General features: G+C 42.8%; 2 protein-coding genes across 2 annotated transcripts; one reads left to right on the top strand and one right to left on the bottom strand.

The window, feature by feature from the left end:
- Positions 1 to 609: 609 nt before the first annotated feature.
- Positions 610 to 9,151, bottom strand: QDPR (quinoid dihydropteridine reductase). The gene is made up of 7 exons (XM_075709867.1): positions 9,068 to 9,151; positions 8,791 to 8,883; positions 7,287 to 7,383; positions 5,468 to 5,608; positions 2,946 to 3,054; positions 1,435 to 1,518; positions 610 to 1,173 (listed from the first exon to the last, which is right to left on the bottom strand). Exons 1-7 carry the CDS (start codon positions 9,149 to 9,151, stop codon positions 1,068 to 1,070), a joined length of 714 nt encoding a protein of 237 aa, XP_075565982.1. The 3' UTR covers positions 610 to 1,067.
- Positions 9,152 to 10,566: 1,415 nt separating this feature from the next.
- Positions 10,567 to 16,209, top strand: CLRN2 (clarin 2). The gene is made up of 3 exons (XM_009483549.1): positions 10,567 to 10,819; positions 15,331 to 15,510; positions 15,944 to 16,209. Exons 1-3 carry the CDS (start codon positions 10,567 to 10,569, stop codon positions 16,207 to 16,209), a joined length of 699 nt encoding a protein of 232 aa, XP_009481824.1.
- The last annotated feature ends 4,143 nt before the right edge of the window (positions 16,210 to 20,352 follow it).

Here is a 20,352-nt window from a genome sequence, read left to right as displayed (position 1 = left end):
TTCCACGTAAGCCTATGCTCAGAATAGGCAATACTTTCACTCTGCAACCAAGCTGTATTTCCAAATAATGTAGCTGGATTAAAAAAAACATTTGCTCCAGCTGAAAGCCTGCCTCTAGGCATGGCTAGCAGCTCTTCTGCGCCTCTGCCACAGAAATGTATTTTACACAGCATCATCAGAAGGGTGTAAATAAAAAAATCAAGTCCTTTGCCATAACTGAACTGCAAATTAAGCTAAAAGTGATTAAAATGTTATCCAAATATTTGGATTGCAGTGATGGAGACAGCCCAGTACAGAAAACAATACACACTTATTTAGCACAAAGAGTTCCATATTCAAATAGAAGTGTCCATATGCTTTTTCTAGTCCTTCTTTATAGCACTTTGCTTTTTCAAATAAAGTAAAGAACCATCATGACTAACACAAAGCCGTACTAATCATTTGGCAGAACGACTGTTTTATCCTACAACTGTAGGCCCGCTAGCAGCTTATAAACTGTAAGGCAAACTGGGAACTCCTCCTCAGGTGAGTAATCTCTATACAGTTCCATTAACTCAAGCAGAACATTCACAAAAAAAATGTTATGAGACTAGGACACTGTATATGACTGTAATGTTTCCTGTAATTACAGCCAACATAATACACAGGGCAAGGTTACATTCTCAGACAGAAAAAGACAGACAGTCTGCTGAAAGATTCACAGTAAGTTGCCAGAAACACTTACTGACTGAGAAAAAAATCCATCCATTATAGATGCGATTACATGACATAATTAAGCACAATTCCTATTTCAGAGAAAGCAGGTAAGTTGACATACAATGCTCAGAATTAGGACATCTACAGACTTCAAAGCCTGCAGCTTTCATTTAGGGACAAATACTTGATACTTGTTGGTAAACAAATGCCGATAGCTCACAACTGACAGCACAGAACTTCTACTTGAAATCTGGTTCCACTAATGACATAACTGCAACCACAGGATACAGAAGACCATCCAAGTTATACTGGCAGACAGATTTTCCACAGCTTCTCCTTTGCTGAAGTTCCACCATCTTAAGTGACTGACATCAAAGATGTGCTGCAACCAGTTCAGTCTTCCCTCCTGTAGTTATCACCTGGATTAGACTCCCTGAGTTTGGTCTATTCTTTCCTGTTATCCAGTCACAAAAGGTTCTGTTTTAAAATAAGTGGATAAAACAGGGTGAGAAGGAGTAAATGGTGTAGAGATGCCGAAATTGACGGAGTTGGGCTAATCTTCTCCAGTTAAGAAGCCTGTGCAATAAACCCAAAGTGATTTAGAAACATACACAATGAGGGGATGATGGAGGAAAAAAGCCCACCCAAATCCAAGACAGCTATTTAGAAAGAACATGCAATAAGATGCAGCAGCAAGAGGACAGTGAGGAAATGCTTCGTTATCACACGGATACTCACTCAGCAATGAATTCTAAGGGTGTCCAGGAGCTGAAATCTGCGTCAGGCATTGACTTCCTGTTTGCTGGTGTATCTAAGGTAACCCTGTGATTAAAAAAGATAAGCATTTTATTTATACATCATGTTTCTGATGAGCACCACCTGCTTCTATTCATTGCTGTAAGATATGCTTGACTTCTATACCACATGGTATGGATTTTCCTTGCACCCTCTACATGTGTTAACAGCATATAGCCATCAGTTTCAATGTATATCAAAGGCTCCAACCTATAACCCCTCACCTTCCTGGCTCGCTAACAACATCCAGCCCATTAGGGCAATCACTTAGCCCACAGCTCCCTTCCCGTCTCTCTCAAGCAGACAGGGAAGGGCAGCAATACGCTTGTTCACATGTACTGCACAGCACATATGCACTACGTCCATGCTTTCGAACGGCCTCATGCCAGCTGCAAATGCAGAGATTAAGCGCACAAGCATAGGAAGCTTTGACTTTGATGATCCATATTTACGCTATATACAATGATATTAGGGGGTGAACTTTTCACAACTCCCTCACTGAGATGCTGTTGACAATCGAAGGTATAATTACTCTGTCAAAAATTCACTCAAACCCAGAGTTTTGCATGAGAACTATGCAAGTGCAGAATGCCCCAAAGTCCAGGGATCTTGGTATCTGCCTGTCTGTAAAGCTCTATAGAAGGTGGTGTCAATTATGCAAACACTTTTAATGCCGTAGCTCTCTGACCTGAAGAAGTGCACATAAGAGCATGTCTATGAGGAAAACAAAGCAGGGAGAATTCAGGTAGTGTTCCAAATCGCTATACAAAACCCTTTAGTCTTAAGTTTTGGGTCCTTAACTAGATAGGGACCTGGTGAGAAAAATACGTTTAATTTTTGCAGCAGAATTGATAATTTAGACATAATGAAGAGCTACTATGCCATCCACTTTTTACTAGCTTTCCTCATCAAAAAGAAAGCTGTGACAAATACAAGCTAAAATTTTTCTTTTCACAGATCCTCGAAGTGACCTAGTTTTACTAAATCAAGCAGATTAGCAAATAGATATGCAGCACCTTATGAAGGAGCATCTTTAACCAAGTCAAAACTTGTCAAGTAATCCTTTGCTTTACTATTATCACACAGCTCAGTCTAAAACCGTGCTGAATAGCGCACCTCATTTTCAAAGTTCTGTCTATACTGAAAAAAAAAACCCAACCCACAACACACATTAATGCATGGCTACAGTTGAACTGGTGCAAAGTAAATTGAGTTTTAATCCTAACATCCACTACTCTTTGGCAAAGGAAAAAGAATAGAATTTAATAATTTTGGGGGTGACTTGCATATCATTTTGTTCATACATTCAAGATGCTTCCTTTCTCTGTGAAACTGCAAGCAGGTCTGAGAAGCTGTTTGTGTACTGTGAACAGGACATTGCAAGCAGATCCATGTGACTCTAGGTTACAGCAGTAATTAAGTAAAACAACGCAGGCAACTATGCAACCACTTACGGTAAAATGGCAACAGCAGCAGAACCAGATGGCAAGCCACTATTGGCACCAGCTAAACTCTGACAAAGCTGATGCACTGCTCCTTTGGCCATGCCATAGCCAATCATCCCTAACAATTAAAAACAGGCAAGTTAGAGCACAATCAAAACAGCTCTCAGTATTGTCAGTAGTTTGACAGAAACTCAGATTGTTTGATGAGTATTAAGTTTAAGACCACTTACCACAGCCAGAACAGAATCAGACTTTTAAAACGTACCAAAACATACATATTAAAAGAAAAAAGAAAGAAAGAAAAAACCAAAAAGCTCTTACTAGACATCCAGGAGATATCACAGAACACAGTTTACTCAGCACTACAGAAATAACCAGCTTACCAAGTTAAGTATGTTTAGTGAATGTACCCAAATGTACCCTGAAGGATGGGACCTACAGGGCTAACCTTACAAATCTAATAGAGTAAGTGTGGAGACGCTCATAGACATTAATAAGGCAATCATCCATTAACTTTAATCATATGACTGAGGTATGTGCAGGTTTGGACCCAAACAGACGCAGCTCACTTCTCTCCAGAACTGTAATTCACTTGGTCAGCACCCCAAGTCTGACAGACCCTTTGGAGAAAACTACAAAAAAACCCCTCATGGTAGAAAATTCCTAGATAACCTGCAGGTAAAGCAAACTTCTTCCTAAACACTGTTGCTTTCTAGGCAGACACTGTTTAGCAGCGTAAGAGCAACAGGAATGAGAGTGTAAGGCACACTGGTCAGGTACAAGACCTGGACAATCAGGGTGCTATAGGTCTGAGATGTGTCATGGTATGTATCTGCCAAGCAGTCTAGACACAAATTAAGCACATAATTAAAAATAAATGTATTTTGTCTACAACAACTGGATGCCTTTCTACCCATCTGTGTAACTACACAGCCCCTTTCCAATGTTCCTGAGGAAGTATTTTGTATCACAGTTAGAAAGGTAATTTTGCATTGTAGAAGTGTTTCCATTATATTCAATTAGACATATTGTATAAGAGCCATTTTTATTTGGAGGAATCATGGGCAGCAGTACCTGACTTATTTTATCGTTACAATAAAATTATTTTCATCTCTATCCTATTCCCCTCTTGTCCCATCTAAACCAAACATTCCAAGTCATCTTAAAACCTTTTCATTTTTCTACATTTCTTGGCCATCACTGTCCAACTGCTTCTGTAACTGTTTATATAATTCTCAGTATTTGTCAATTTGCATTATGTGAGTTCACATTTTCACACAGGAAAAGTAAAATCACGCTAACAGCAAACAAGAAAAAGATGGCTCCTTCCATAACCGCTGGTAGTAACCAGTCTAACAAGTCATATTTGCAAAAGTTGAGTAACAATGCTTTCCCAGTTCTTCCTGATGTTAATAAGTTGCATGTGTTTGCCCAAAGCACCGCTGTGTTCTTCAGAAAAATCCAGACTCATTGAAACCAGCTAGTTCAAAACATGAAAGCAAATCACTTTGATTCCTGTGTTGTGGTCTCTACCTCCCAAAACCACCCAAACAAAAAACAACATGAAAGTTTGCCAGAGTTCACATTTTTTCATTTGTATATGGTCAGTCAGTAGACGACAGTAAATTATTCATCTACTTATTCTCATAAAATAAGCCTTTTATCTTCAAACTACGCCAGATGCAGCTGTAAACAGAGAAGATAAATCATTAACTAGAAAATACAACATACTTTTCCTGAACAGTTTTAGACACAGCTTTCAGGAATATTCATAAATTTTATAGTATGTTTTAAAATTTTAGCATCTATGTCAAAATATTGTTGACATCACACTAATGGAAGATTGGGAAATAAGAGTATTTGTCTCAAAAACTTTCCTCTCCCTGCCTGTGGGCTTGTGTGTCGGTGCCTTTTTTTTTTTTTTTTTAAATTTTAAATTGCTCCCAGATTTCTTCCTCCATGCAGACCCACATGGTGAGGAGCGAGATGAAAAAACTCAATAAAGTTCATATTAAATAGCTAGTGAAGGGCAAAGCCAAAGGTCAACAAGCTTATCTATGTCTGAAGCAAAGGTAGACTGGAATCAGAACATGAACAGGACAAGCACATTTAACAGAATCAGCCGAGTCATCACCAATGAAAAAATTGGGCAATTAAGGACTCTGCCTTTCAGAACACAGATAAGAGATTTAACTTTATTTAAGCACTGTGCTTACAGCTTGCCGTGTGCTTCTATTCATCATTTTCCAAACTTTTTTTACTGTATCATAGATTAGGCAAGTACATTTCACCAATGCACATCAAATATTATTTAAATACTGATTCTATCTGTTTGCACTCCAGCTTCAAGAGATTCAGTATTGCTACCTGTAAAATTATATTTTCCTGAAGTGTTTCAGCAGCAATTTTCTGTTTGTACTAGATGTTAAGAAATTGGGGAGTGAAGCCGTTGCTTCACAAACAAGCACGCTCAGACTAACAGATAGAGGTAACAGCTGATGACCCAGCGGTTACCACGCATTGCGTTTTACCTGGAGTTCCAGATAAAGCAGCCTGAGCTCCTGTCAAAGTCAAGAGGCCGCCTTCTTTCAGATGTTTTGTGGCTAGGTGGCTGGCAATAGTGGATGTCCAAATGCTCTGCTTCCACATCAGATCACAGTTTTTGTATAAAGCTGATTAGGAAGAGAATTAGTGAAATTAACTAGGAGATAGAAGACTTCAAATTCTGATTACCTTACCGTCACACAGAGCGCAACAGCACTATGCAACAGGACTAGGAAAACATGCTTTCTACCATTTTCTACTTCCACGTTGGGTAAAATATCAATTTATGTCCTTCCTATCTCCCTTCTCGTCAGGCTCCGAGTCCCAGCTCTATAGCATCTATTCTAGACAGTTATCTATCTGCTTTCTCACAACCAGAAAGAGAAAAACCAACAAACACAAGATAGTTCCATTAGCTCTCCACTAATGGTTCAAAGATTTCCAAGCTCTTGAAACTCCTGTAGGGGTTGCTTCAATCTATGTCAAGGATCTCAAACCCCTCATATTAGCCTCACCTCACCTTGCCTGCATGATCTGTCTCTTTCCATAACTTCCTCACTGGCTGCAAAAGAGCTGTGCTCTGTTAGTATGCAGATAGAAGACTCCAAGAGATAAAGGAGTCGAACAAAAAAACATTTCTTATCACCAGATTATTTCCTAAACCAAGAAACAATCTGACTGTCCGACAGTAGCACACTGGTATGGACTATCGAAGATGCATGCATCTGCACTGTATCAAGCGTGCGTTCCAGTGCCCCTGCATACTGGAGTGCAACCTCTGGTACGGCAGCCTGCTGGGGGAGGTACACCAATAACTTCAAATGAAAGCAAAATCTGAACTCTTGTCATTGGGTTTTTTTTATTATCAATATCTGCATGGGAAAAGAAAAAAATCCAGTAACTATCCTGGTCAAAGGTTTTGGTATTCAGAAAGAACCATTTCCGTAACACAATATGGAATAAGCATAAGTAACTCTGTGACATAAGCCAACCACCTTTCCCAAGATAACCTGCTACCCCACCAGTATCATTATAAATTATGGTTATGATAAATTACCTTACTTAAAATGCGGTGCACACCAGTAACTATCTAATATAATGCAACTGTGGTATAAGCGTGTATGCCTGTCCATACTGTCTCTTTAAAAATAAATCTTTTCCTGTAATGTCCAAACTGGAAGGGGTGGGGAAGGACACATTAACAGGCTTACTCCAGACAGAAAACAAGTCTGTTTTTTTTTTTTTTCTTGTATCTCTACACGAGTGGATAAAGTATAAAATTTCATTCTGAATATTACATGTTTCAATGCTTTTTTTAAACTGAAGGCTTTTTTCCGTAGCACGATCTCAGGTCATTAGACAGCTCCTTCCAACACTGTATTGCACAGTAATAGCTCCGAGAACTGCAAGAGGCAACTGAAGCAACAAATTAGGAAACAACATCGATATTTCTACCCAGCCACCATCTTATGCGATTTGCTTGACACAGGTAACCTCGGCAAAAGTTAGTTCATAGATAATAATGCTGAACTCCTTCACAAACTGCATCAAGATTTTTCTGATGAAAACTGGTGCATCAAAAAGTATTACTGAGAATACCAAGCGTTGTGCAAATTTAACAGAGAGCAAAAATTCAGAGAAGCACTAAGAAGCACTGCGACTGAGCTGCTTCATACTTTTACGCTCATGTCCTCTTCTGGACTCAGGATGAAAGATGATCTCAAAAATCTTTATTACCATGATTTTTAAGGATTCCTCTCAGATTTCCTTCATGTGTTCACTAGCATGCATGTACCAAAGGCTTACATTTAGCTTTGGCGCTGCCTCCAGCCCATCCTCCTGCTACACACAAGATTGCATCCACCTTTTCTTCACCAAGAAGTTTTCCAACCTCTGTTGTCACCTTCAATACACAGAACAAAAACATATTGAAAACACTGGACTGATAAGGTAAAGGAGTAAATATCAAGAGTGCCTTGAAGTTACTTTTTTCCAGTTATTGCAGCTGAGTTACACAACACAAACCAATTTAAACAGCTGCAGAAAATTAACATTTATGATCCATGAACTCAAACCAAAATAACAGTGTTGAAAGATAACTACAGATTAAAGTCAGATTGATGCAAGTCAGATTGTACAGTGTGCGATGTCACTGGAAATAACTGATTTGAGCAGCACTGAAAGATCCGACCCTTACCTGTTAACAAAAGTTTTTATTTGTGACTTACTTTTTGACAGGTTCTTCTCCAGGTATGGGGCTGTTTAATATGGGAAATGAAACTCCAGGTCTGACCAGGACTACTGGTGTCACTTTTGATGACAGCACAAGAAATGAACACTAAAAATTAACCTTCTTATTGCTTCTACCTAGACCGCAACCACGAATTTGAGTCTGGCCCCTAAATCTGAGTTTGCATACTTCTAGCTATCCAGTATCTTTTTCTCTTTTAAATATAAGACTTCACATTTGGTAATGAATTTGTTGGCTACGAATTTTCTCTGCCAGAGTGAAGAGCAAACAATTCATCGCTCAACAAAAATGAAAAATCCACTGGTTTTCACAAAGGCTCAGCACTGAAAAATACATTGCAAACATTCTATATTACCCTTTAAAAGCCTTAAGAGTTGTGTAGGTACAGAGAAAACATATTGGCTAGTGATTCAGTTTATCAATAAGAGAAACGGGTTCAAAAGTTAAAATTAAAAAAAGAACTCCTATCTCTTGAGAAGGCGGCAAAACAGATTTTAGGCTAGCCTGGACTCTCCCATATTTACCTTTGTGGAAACCAGCGCATTCCTTCGGGGTCCCATCGGGGCCTAGGGTTTGCGTGCTGAGTACCATCTACCTACACGCGACACATTTAAGAATTAGGACATGAGAAAGAATCGCTGCATTTTAAGATGTCCTAATCCATCTTCATTATACTCATCTGATTCAGCCTGCGACTTTTCAAGTCACCAAGAGAAAAATAATGCAAGACTGCCTTGATGCGCTGAAACGCCACAATCCCAGATCGAGCTCTTTCTGCATGTTCATGCGTGCACGCAGTTAAAAGAAAATTTTAGAAAAATAAAGCGAAGGGATGAGCAGAAGCTGGGATCTTCGGGTTCGCAGCAGGGCAGCGGGACCGCCAGCCGCCGGGCTCCTCAGCCCCGCAGCGGCGGCTCCTCGCCGGCGGCCGGGCCACCCCCGCCGGCGGCCGGGCCACCCCCGCCGGCGCAGCAGCGGGCGAGGGGCGGCGAAGGGAGCGAGGCCGGGGGCGCCAGCTCCACAGCCCGGCCCGGGGAGGGCCGCCCGCCGCTGACCCACCTGCTCGGCCTGCTCGGGGAAGGAGTCGGCGGCGGCCACCACCACGCTGGCGCTGGCGTCCTCGTTCTCCGCCAGGTCGATGCTGGCCACCCACTGCCGGGAAGGGCGCGCTGTTAGCGGCGCGTTAGCGGCCCGCAGCCCCGCACGCTGCCCCGCGGCCGCCCCGGGCGCTCTGCCGGCCCCGCGGGAGCCCCGGCCCGGCGGGCAGCGCCGCTCCCCTCCGCGGGGCTCCGCCGCCGCCGCCGCCGCCGCCGCCGCCCCCCGGCCCGGCGCTTACCCAGTTCCTGGACTTGAAGTACCGCACGCACTGCGACCCCAGCGCCCCTCTGCCCCCGTACACCAGCACCCTGCCCGCCGCCATGCCCGCTGCCCGCCGCCCCGCTCCGCCTCTGGCCCTGGCCTCGCCGCCCGGCCCGCCCCGCCTGCGCATGCGGCTGCCCCCGCGGGGGCGGGCCCGGGGCGGCAGCGCTCGGTGCGGGGCGGGCTCCCGGGGCCGTGCCGCGGCCGGCAGGAGGAGCGGGGCCGCCGCTCGGCCCAGCGCCAGCCTGCCCGAGCGCTCAGGCCGTGCCGCCGCGGGACTTTTACCTGAGGAAAGGCCCCGGCCGCGGCTCCCCGGCGCCCTCAGCGCCCGGGCCTGGCTCGGGGCGGCAGCCGGCGGCGGGGTGCCGCTGCTGGGCGGGCACCCCCTCGCCTGCCCCCCGCCACCCGAGCTCCGGCGGCGGCCTCTGCTACCCGCCCCCCGGGACAGTGCCAGGGTTAATTAATTAGTGGCCATAAAGGCCCCTGCAGCTCTCGAGTAGCAGTAACCCGAGAAGCGGCGGCGATTAGGCCCGGTTTTCTTTAGTGCTCCCGGCTCGCACCTGTAGCTTGAATTACGCCGCTCGCTGCAGCCCCCCCGCAGCCGGGCCCGGCCGCCCCGGGTGCGGGCCCTGGGCGCCTCCCGCCTGCGCTCGGCAGATCCAGACGCGAGGCCCCGGCGCAGCGTCCGCGTCCCCCGCCCGGCGGGGCCCGGCCCGGGGGGCGGCGGGGGCCCGGCCCGGGGGGCGGCGGGGGCAAGGCCCGGGGGGCGGCGGGGGCCAGGCCCGGGGGCGGCGGGGGCAAGGCCCGGGGGGCGGCGGGGCAAGGCCCGGGGGGCGGCGGGGGCAAGGCCCGGGGGCGGCGGGGCAAGGCCCGGGGGGCGGCGGGGCAAGGCCCGGGGGGCGGCGGGCACGGCCCCGGGGCCTGTACGGGCGGCCCCGGTATCTCGGGGAGCGGTGACATTTGGAGGCCGGGTGGGGTAAGCGCCGAGGGAAGGCAGCTCAAGGCGGCTGAGACGCCGGCAGAATCCTGATGCCAAAGGACGTGGTTTTAATGCTTCGTCCCTTGCGCGCAGCTATTTACCCAGGTTTTTAATAATCTAAAACGCTGGATTCTGCGCCTAAATTTCTTCCCATGCTGTTACAGTAAGGAACGTCATGTCATTTGAGCAGGACAATTAAACCTCTGATGAAACCTTAGTCAGGCAATAGATACTGGATTACTTGCTGCAGAAACAAGCATCACCGCGCTACGGTGTAATGAAGCCGTTACTTGCAACCGTTTTGGGATGTCGCAGCAAAATATATTTTCTGACTTGATTTTTAACCGTACAGATTAATTTCTGGAGCTTCAAAATACAATGAGAGGTATTTTGAAATGCCCACTATTCACTTGTGGATTTCAGAGTGTGAGAAAAAGTGGGAAACGTGCCTGACTGCTGCAGAGAGGCCCTGGAGATGATTCCTTGAAACCACTAGGATGCCTGGCTGCTTTAAAAAGACTTTATTTGCCTTGGCTTCTCTAATAAGTTTTGTATCTTTTATCTTGATCGTTGTTGCAATGGGGACCCCAAAGTGGATGACTGGAAAGATCCTTTGCAAAACAGGAGCTGACTTGGTCAATGCCACTGATCCAGAACTGGTCAAGTTCATTGGGGACATTTACTATGGACTCTTCCGGGGCGGCAAAATACGCCAGTGTGGGTTGGGCGGGCGGCGTTCTAAGTTCACAAGTAAGTCCAATTTTGGTTGAATCTTTAGTCTAATGTCTAGTTCAACTTTAAAAGCACTCCCTTCTTTCTGTTTACAGAACTTACAGAATGCAAACCATTATTACTGAATTTGTATTTGTGGCTGACTTGTGGTCTTTATAGTTTGGGATCTGAGTGCGAATGTAAAATCTCTGTGATTTCAGGCTAGTGTTTTTCTTCCAGTTATGTTCTGTAATCCTGGAATCAAGATGGGGAAAAAAAAAATCCCTAGGGCCAGATTGAGGGTTTCCTTTTAGTCTTGTGAAGGGAGTGAAAGTCATTTGTAAATCATACTTTCCCCTTGACTGACTCCTATGCCAAGTGTTGCTCTGCAATCTCTCTGTGCCTCTGTCCTTGCCTTCTCTGCTGAACTCCTCATTTTTTTTTTTCCCTTTAAGTAGAGATTTATTTAGCTGGCCACATTTCTGTATTTCTCTAGCTGTCCTAATTTCTGTATTTCTCTAGCTGTCCTAATGCAGATGTCTGCCATAGCAGATACTCCTAACCTTATTAACATGTTAAAGAAGTTTTTATTTTCTTTTCTGGTAACTTTGGAGAGAAAAAATTGCTGAACTCTTAAAAGACGCAGAAACTCTAAACCTTTTTAACTTCAAAGTTTTTCTTGAGGTCTCAAAAGCACTCAGATGTTGATCTCTACTTTGGATGATTTCCAGTTTTCACACATCCTGTGCTGTAGTGAAAATGGTATTTTGCACTGAAGATATTTAGTTGAGTGTGCAGATCCACTGCAACTTAAACCAGCATGAGTTGCAGCTGCCGCAGTCTTACCCTCTCCATGGCTCACAGCAATGCTGCCCTGCCCCATCCTTTGCAATGGCTCTGGTAGTTGTTATGGGGAGCTAATTCACAAAGTTAAGCTGGCCAAAAAATTAACCTACAACAAAAAAAAAATTGTTTCCCATAGGACCGTGGCTGACTACGCAACTGCACAAGCACCACTGTAAAAACTCAAAGGCAGGCAGGACTGTGGGACTTCAGAGGGAATGGAGAAGAGAACCAGAGCAACCTCAACTTAGATCAGCATGACCAGTTGTTAAGCTGTGAGGAATTTGGACTAGTTGCATTTACAATAACCAAGTGTCGTGGTTTAGCCCCAGCCAGCAACTCAGCACCACGCAGCCGCTCGCTCACTCCCCCTGCCCCGGTGGGATGAGGGAGAGAATCGGAAACACTCCTGGGCTGAGATAAGAACAGTTTAATAATTGAAATAAAGTAAAATAGTAATGATAATAATAACAATATAATAATAATAACATACAAAGCAAGTGATGCACAATGCAATTGCTCACCACCCGCCGACCGATACCCAGACAGTTCCCGAGCAGTGATCGCTGCTCCCCGGCCAACCCCTCCCAGTTTATATACTGAGCATGACTCCATATGGTATGGAATAGCCCTTTGGTCAGTTTGGATCAACTGTCCTGGCTGTGCCCCCTCCCAGCTTCTTGTGCACCTGGCAGAGCATGGGAAGCTGAAAAGTCCTTGACTAGCATAAGCAGTACTTAGCAACAGTTAAAACATCAGTGTGTTATCAGCATTATTCTCATCCTAAATCCAAAACACAGCACTATGCCAGCTACTACGAAGCAAACTAACTCTATCCCAGCTGAAACCAGGACACCAAGTCTTGCTCAAGCTCTGATTGCAGCTGCAACTTCATGCCATAGACAAAGCAGTCACGCTCAAATGCTTTGTCTAGTGAGTTTGAATGGCTGGCAGACACGCCAGCAGGTCAAACCTCTTCTAGCTCTGCTCTGCTTCTCTTCAGGGCCTTCAGAAATACAGTCCCACTTCTTTCACCCTATCCTGTCAGAGGGAATGAGGAAAAAAAAGTAGCCAGTCCCCTTTAAATCTCTGTGAAACTTTCTGGACCCTTTAATAAACTTTATGATGAATTACTGTGTAACCTGGGAGGAAGGCCTAACGTTCCACCATCACTCCAGACCGCATCGATATGTATTTGGAGGACATGATGCTAATACTCCTTAGACAAACAAAGCTCTCACCAAAGTTAGTAAGAATTCTCCCCATGAGAACTGTAAAATTGGGTCATTAAGCACAGTGGGCACAACTGTGCATTTAGGTAAACAAGCGTCCCAGAGATTTTCCCTTTTAAATACTTTAATAGCTCTGTCAGGTGTGATACTTTCACAATACTGTCTTCAAAATGGGATCACAACAGTACACAAAGCTGTTAAATACTTTAGCACAATGGTCAGCAGGCCTTTTGGGGGTTCTGGGTCTGACTTGATTTTTTTTTTTTTTTTTGGCTTTGAATGTCCCCTTATTCTCCAAGCACTCTGAACTTACAGGGGAGCAAGACATGGGAGACTCTTCCTGGGGAATGTGTTAGCATAAATGCGCTGCACAGGCAGCACAGAGCAAGACAGAAAGCCAGCACCTCGTATGCTGCAGTACTGCAGCAGCTCTGATGCTTTGGAATTCTGAATCGCAGTAATACAGGGTTACCAGTACATCGCCTTTCACTGTGTTAACATTCACTAGAGTAGGCTTACAGCTGGCACGCTCTCTTTTAACTGGGACAGTGACGGCATGGTTCAGTTGCCATAATAGGTGTCCAGTGCCATTTTAGACTCCTCAAGGTGTATCATCTGGCCTCCAGCTGCTGCTTCTGAAGGTGTCTCATACACAGTGCAGCATGTATATTAGAGCCACGTGGTTGTTACGGTGTCCTAAGGCATCTAAATTGGCAGAAGATGCTTATGTTTTGCCAACTGAATCAAGCCCTGAGAACGAGCTGGGGAAGCCAGGCATTTTGCCTGTGCGTAGCAAACACAGCTGGAGTGTGTCTGGAGCCTCCCTGGCAATAGCCTTTCTGAGGATTCTTATTTCTGCGTACTAAGCCAGGCCCACTGGTCATGTCTTTGGGACTTGGCTGAGAGCCTCAGAAGAGAGGCAAGAGAATCCTTACAACCACCCTAAAAACTCTGCTGCGGTTTGTAAGAAAGCTAAATTCCATGTGCCTTCTTGTTACACTGCCAGTTATTTTCCAGTAAGAAAGCAAGCTATTTTCTGGCTTCCCATTTCTCATACATACTTCTGATTCTCATTCACTTCCCTCCTTTCTTCTTGTTGTTGGAGTCTCTTCTGTAGCTCCCATGTACACTAGGCCTGACTACAACCTCAGAATGAGCTACTGAACAGGCAGAACTGTCAAATCATGAATTTTTCTATGGAATTTGTACACTATGAAGTTTTCTACATAATCTACTAGAATTCTGTCATGTCATGATGACCAAATTGTGCGCCTAATATTCTCTGTGACATCTACCAATTATTGCTGCCTACTTTTTATGTGGCTGGTTTGGATTTTTTTTTTTCAGTTATGCAGCATAGGAAGCAATCTCTTTATTTGTTTATAATATCACGTACCTTTGTTTTAGTAACTTTTTAGTCATTAGGCAGTTAGTTCTTCAAAACATGTATGAGTATGCAGTGCTACGCTACCTGAAGGGCTCTTCTTGATCAGCTTGTATTTTAGGGTTCTTCTTGATCAGCTGCTCTCTTTCCTGTCAGTCAGCATGTCACCTACAGTTCCCTACTCATGTTTCTTCTGATTCTGTTACTAAAGGGCTGCAGGATAAACTGAATGCCCAGGTGCCCCACACTTGCCTGCTGCTGGCCAGTCTGGTCCTCCAGTGGAGTAACTCCGGCTGTGAAGACAAAACCAAGACAGTTACCGTACAGGCGAGCGACAGGCTGCTGAGGAAGAGCTCACGCCTATAGCAAAACCTGTGAGCACTTCACCTAAAGCCCGCCCGACTGCAGTACTTTACAAGCTTCCTAGGGATGTAACTAAAATGCTGCCAGATACCCAGAAGAGCATAAAGGGGGCATTAACACCCGATGAAAAACCAAGAAGGGAATCTGAAAGTGGCAACCTGTGGGATTAGGAAGTATGAAATCAGAGAAGATCTCACTGGAGCCAGTATTAAAGAGAGGCAGAGAGAGAAAGAAGAGTAACAGGAGAAAATAAACACAGAAAGGAGTGATACTGTTTTAGGCAGCAAGGGGCTGGACAAGGAAACTGGGACTATCAGACTTCAAAAAGATGAGATTAAGAGCATGGGACAGGAATGGGAAGCTCAGAAAAGGAGTTCAGGGTGGAGAGCAGAGGTGCAAAAGAGTCAGAAAAGAATGCAGCAAATGATGCAGCAGCAGAGATAAAGACATTAATACAACTAGATAAATAAAACAGGATTTAAGTCTGACTCCTTATTCACAGACCCCATGTAAAGGATTATTCCTGTAGTAGAACATCTCTGGTTTGTCTGATGTAGTGACAAATAAAGCATCATGAGTTAAGATGTGTGTAACTACCTGAATTGATCGCCTCTGTAAAAAATGGTCTTGTTTAAGCATAATTGAAGTTTGTAGCACCAGCACAGTGTGATGATTACTGTTGTCAAGTAAAAATACACACTGAATAGATATTTTTTTTTTCTTGACAGTTTTCCCACACATGGTGAAAAAGCTGAACACAGGCCTGCACGTGATGATTATAATGTTCCTCTGTGTGGCCATTTTCTTTTCTCTGGTCAGCTTTGGATTCTGCATTCTTAATGCAATAAAAGTTCCTTATCGGGCTATTAAAGGTCCAGCAGGAGTATGTCTTTGGAACTTCCTTGCAGGTAAAATCATTTACCAGTAGTTTCACCAGTCACATTCATACAAAATGTTAACAGCAGAAGTTCCTTCTCTTGCCTTACTAAATATCTTCTCGACTTAAATACTTGTGAATAAAAAGGTTAGCAGTGAATTCTCATCTACGAAAACAGAATTGTCAGGTGGCATCTCGGCTTATTGTGTCTAGTCAACTTTTTACAGAAGCCCTGAATGCCAGTCTTTAGGCTCTCTATCACTGATAAAAGGACGCTATTACAAACACTGGTATGATGCTTGGCCATACAGTAAAGACTAAGCATTCTGAAGGTGTTTAAGCCATGCCTAAGTCTGTCCCTACTCTGTATAATGCTCACTGTTGTATTCAGTAAGCCTGCTGAAGCACAACCAAAATCTCTGTCTTTGACAACAACGGTGAATCCTTCTTTCATTTTGTTGCAGGTGGATTTATAGTTCTTGCAGTCACCAGCTTTATGGCTGCTGTGAAACTCCATCACCTCACAGAAAGAATTGCCAATTTTCGGGAAAATGTCTTTCAATTCGTTATCTTAGAAGAACGGTTTGAAGACTGTTTCTGGCTTTGTGTGGCAAGTGCCGCAGCACATGCCCTAAATTTGCTGCTAATAGCCATTAGTGGGATTCATTTCCCTAAAATTAAGACTAAAACAGAAGAAGCAAATGTTACAGCAGAAGATATCATGTACTAATAAATCTACACAAAACCACTTTGGTCAAGTGAACTGTCATGATAGAAACAGCTTCTTGGCTCTTCAGCTTTTGATTTGGATGGGTGATTTTGGTATAAACATGAATAAAGACGTCACTCTACAATACCAGCAACTGTGTGTGGGAAAGTGGAAAAAATATATGCTGCAAATATCATTCTTCTCCAAACTGACCAATATCTGCAGTGCATATATGCTGTTTGCAGTTTTTAGAAAATTCACATTTTGAGATATTTTAGAAAACTAAGGTGAAATACGATTTCATTGAAACCAAGTATTGTCTTTTTTAGAAAGAAAATATATGTGTCACAAATCTTTGATACTATAAGGTTATTTCAAAACAGAAAGAATGGACATTTGCCAATTACCTTCACAGAATTATCTGGAAAATGCTGAGTGGGACATATAAGATACGCTTGATGATGTCATACTGCATTGAAAAAGAAAACTTTGTCATCTATGAGGCTAAAGTTAAGGGAATGCACAGGCTAAGTATGTGTGGAATCTTTTTAAAACAGAAATTATCAAACCCCACAAAGTAAAGAAGTGAGAAAAGTAAAGTTTATGGGGAAAAAAATCATTAGCTGCAAGATGAAGAGTTCATTGCAGCTTCTGGAAGTGAAGTAAACAGAATCTAAGTAATAGTGCTTTTCATAACCTGGAAAATAATAATCTGAGAGATTAATTGTCTTCAGAACCCTGTCAGTTCTTCTGTCTATCTGAAATCAAGTAAAAGTGATGTATGATGGAACAGTATTAAAACAAATAAAAATGGTTAAATGGGTGGAAAAGTTACGTTGTTAGGAAGTACCATAATTCTGACAGGCATTCAACCAGTTCTTGGCTCACGAGTTATGAATATTTCAGAGAAGAGAATATGCCATTAAGCATGTCATTTTTAGAATTTGACTACTGTAGTGAACACATACTAACCTTTTGGCAATAGAACCTACACATTACTGAAGAATGACTTTGAATGAATGAAAGAAGTTATCATCTAAATTAAAGAAATTCTTTTGCAGTCAGTTACTCTTCATCTGACCACTAGGTTGTGTAACTCTATTCTTGTGAAAAGCTCTTTGAAAGAAGTAGTAACTTTTTTTAGAAGAGGAATTAAAAGTGTTTTAAGAACATGTCAGGATATACAAAAATTCCTTATTTTTTATTTGAAAAGACCTCTTCACAAAAATAGTATTGTAAGGGTAAAATATTTTCACAAGTGCCTAAAACCATATTTTATGTACCCAAATTACTAGTTTTGTCACTGAAGTGTGCAGAGCACTCAGTAAAACAAGTTGCTAGAATAGCTGATATTCAACATGCTTGCTAATAAGGCCACTTATTTAGATATTTAAATAAGGAATTGTAACTCAGCTTAAGCCTATGAGTTTAGTATCTTTGGCCCAAATACTTATTCTTCGTGCTCTTTTTACTTGGTTTTCATCTAAAGACCAATGAAAACAAATGTTTTATGGAGTACATTCTACTTTCATTTGGTATTCTTATAAAATCAGTTTTGCTGTTGCAAAAGTCTATTCAAAGTACTCTTAATTTACACAGCAGACCCACATCACTATGTTCACTAAAAGCTTCAGCAGTGTATGTGCACGCTCTGTGTGAGGTAAGAAATGAAAATTATTTATGTCCTTTTCAGCACATATGCAGCAAGGCCAGCAGACATTTGGCAGTCAGTGGCCTAGTTTCAGAGGAAATGTTATTAGCCAAACTCAAGCTACAGATGTAACGAGCAGTGTTGGTTATCGTAGCCTGTACCATCACTGGTTTGGGCCCTACAAATTTAGCAGGATTATGAGTGAAGCAGAAATTTGTGAGGATGCTTCTGCAGTAGGCCCTAATAATCTGTCTTCTTCAAGTCAGTGTTAGCCACTTTTTTTTTTTTTTAGGAGCACTACGTTTTTTTCTTTTTTTTTTTTTTAAAGTCCCATTAAAATTTAAGAGACAGCTGGAAAGTTTGGTGAGTCTACAGCACTGTTAGAATTTTAGCATAAAGGAGACACAGTAAGGCAGAAAAAGTGATTCTTAATTTATGCCACCTACTTACTTCACTGTTCTAATTTTACCGATGCTTTCACTCAGTCTCTACCCTGGGCCACGACTCCAGGAAGATGGCGCGATACCCTGGATAGTGCATGGATAGGCAGCAAGCCGACTCAGTCTGTCAAGGTGCCTTAGATGGTAACAGCGCAGCGCTGCCCAGAAAACTGGCCGCAGAGGCCTCTGTGGTCCCACCACCTTCACCTCCCAGAAAATTCTGAGTGGCTCTGAAATAGAAGACCTTAAACTGCAGTATAATTACACAAATAGAAAATGAAATATTTGTAATTTGTAATTGTTCTATGAACATATAATTTAGAAGTAGTTGTGGTACAAAAAGAATTACTTGTAACACATAACTTAGCCTTTACTAAATCTAATTCTCTTCAGGAAGTGAAAAGGAAGCAGATTTTAAAATCCTCCATATAGACTGATTGCTTCGGAAATGCTTTTCAGTAGTACTAACACGCATGTATTACAACACATTTTTCATATTGCTAATGAACTGCTTAATGCCCCCCAAACTTCCCCCCAAAATAGTTATTGAGTAAGAGCTGTGGGACTACTTGGGTAAGGACTAGGTTAAAGATTTGTTGGACTGGATTACTAGATAGGTCACAGCAGCTCTGAAAGAACTGTTAGAGTACACTGTATAAATAAAGAGGGATAGCTGGGCTGATCCAGGTTTTTAATTTCTTATTTTTAATCTATTCAACAATGAAGCATACTCTGCAGTAACGGTCCAAAAGATTTCTCATGGGAGATGTATGAAGTATTATTGTGGGATATTGTAGCTGCATGAGTTGAATGACCAAATAACATTATTACCCAATGACTGTTTTGTGACCTGTGAGAAAATAGTACTTCCAGTTCACTTTAGAGCAAACAGAAGTATTACCATGCATGAATTAAACTGAACGAAACAGATATAAGGCTAAACTAACCTTTCAGCTGCACAGGTTGTCTCAGTTTAAGCACTGCTAAGACACTCCGATGGGACAATGAATAGGATATTTGCCCTGGGAAGTTTTGTCTGGGAAAAAAAGGTTAAATGCAATCACACGTTGTTAAGATGTACAATTACAAAGCACGCCTTAAGGTTAACAATAGGTAAGTCTATCACTTAGACCTTTTCAGCTTTCCCTTGTACAGCATAAAATACTTTCAAAAAATGTGGAACTTGATAGAAGTGTGGTCTACTTTATTTACACATTTTCATTTTAGTTATAGTTCACATAGTGTATCTGATCATACACATGCCCAACACGTGGAAATGAAGACTTCTTTGGGGGTATTTTTTACTTTGGAAGATTTGAAATCCCAAATGAGAACATTTATGAGCAGTATCTGCCCAGAACTTTTAAGAGATTATGGGTCAAATCCTGTCTTTCCATAAAATTAAAGACCACTTTATATACCCTGAAAATGCCCACTTGATGTGTACATGCAGAATACATCGAAGCTCCGTGCAGGACGTAGAGAAGCTATGGAGCCATTCTTCAAAGAACTAAGAAACTATTCACTGTGCCTAAGAGCCTCTCCAAAATAAATGAAGCTAAAAACTAATTACCAGTTTGATTCTTTACATAGTGTTATGATTTCATGGTAAAAAAAAATGTAATTTTACAAGATAAATCAAAATGGGTGCAGTTTCCCTCGGGTGTTGTCTCTGAGTGCCGCTGTCCTTAACAAGACATGTTATTTTTCTCTGTCCCGCTTAATGGAAAAAGCGGTTAGGTGGGAATGGCGATACACTGTTAGTGAAGAACAGGCCCAGCAATCCTGTTCTGCGGATGTAACAGCGCGAGTGCAGCTACAGATGTACGGAAAAGCAAACTAGTTGTTATACATAGTGCTGTAAGGTATCAGATTCTCATGTATAAAAAAATATCTTATAATCCATGTTTCACATTTCTGGGGGGAAACAAAAAAAAAAAAAAACCACAAACCCCCCAAAAATCTGGATCGCTTGACATTAAAATCCAGTGCACGTTCGGTGCCACTGGCACGCTGGCTGTTCATGCTGACGAGACGCTAAGCCTCAGCAAACTCCGAACCCTTCTCTTCCGC

This window comes from Pelecanus crispus, chromosome 4 (genome assembly GCF_030463565.1).
Source record: "Pelecanus crispus isolate bPelCri1 chromosome 4, bPelCri1.pri, whole genome shotgun sequence".
Taxonomy (NCBI): Eukaryota; Metazoa; Chordata; class Aves; order Pelecaniformes; family Pelecanidae; genus Pelecanus; species Pelecanus crispus.
This window is presented reverse-complemented; position numbering and strand designations above follow the sequence as displayed.

What these genes read in the sequence shown, in the direction of transcription:
- CLRN2 (XM_009483549.1), top strand. Translation starts at nt 10,567, where the DNA reads ATGCCTGGCTGCTTTAAAAAGACTTTATTTGCCTTGGCTTCTCTAATA. An exon ending in GCGGCGTTCTAAGTTCACAA is followed by an intron (nt 10,820 to 15,330) that starts GTAAGTCCAATT and finishes TTTTCTTGACAG; the next exon opens with TTTTCCCACACATGGTGAAA. An exon ending in TCTTTGGAACTTCCTTGCAG is followed by an intron (nt 15,511 to 15,943) that starts GTAAAATCATTT and finishes ATTTTGTTGCAG; the next exon opens with GTGGATTTATAGTTCTTGCA.
- QDPR (XM_075709867.1), bottom strand. Translation starts at nt 9,151, where the DNA reads ATGGCGGCGGGCAGGGTGCTGGTGTACGGGGGCAGAGGGGCGCTGGGG. An exon ending in TGCTTTATCTGGAACTCCAG is followed by an intron (nt 3,055 to 5,467) that starts GTAAAACGCAAT and finishes TTTAATTGTTAG; the next exon opens with GGATGATTGGCTATGGCATG. An exon ending in GCTGCTGTTGCCATTTTACC is followed by an intron (nt 1,519 to 2,945) that starts GTAAGTGGTTGC and finishes TTTTAATCACAG; the next exon opens with GGTTACCTTAGATACACCAG.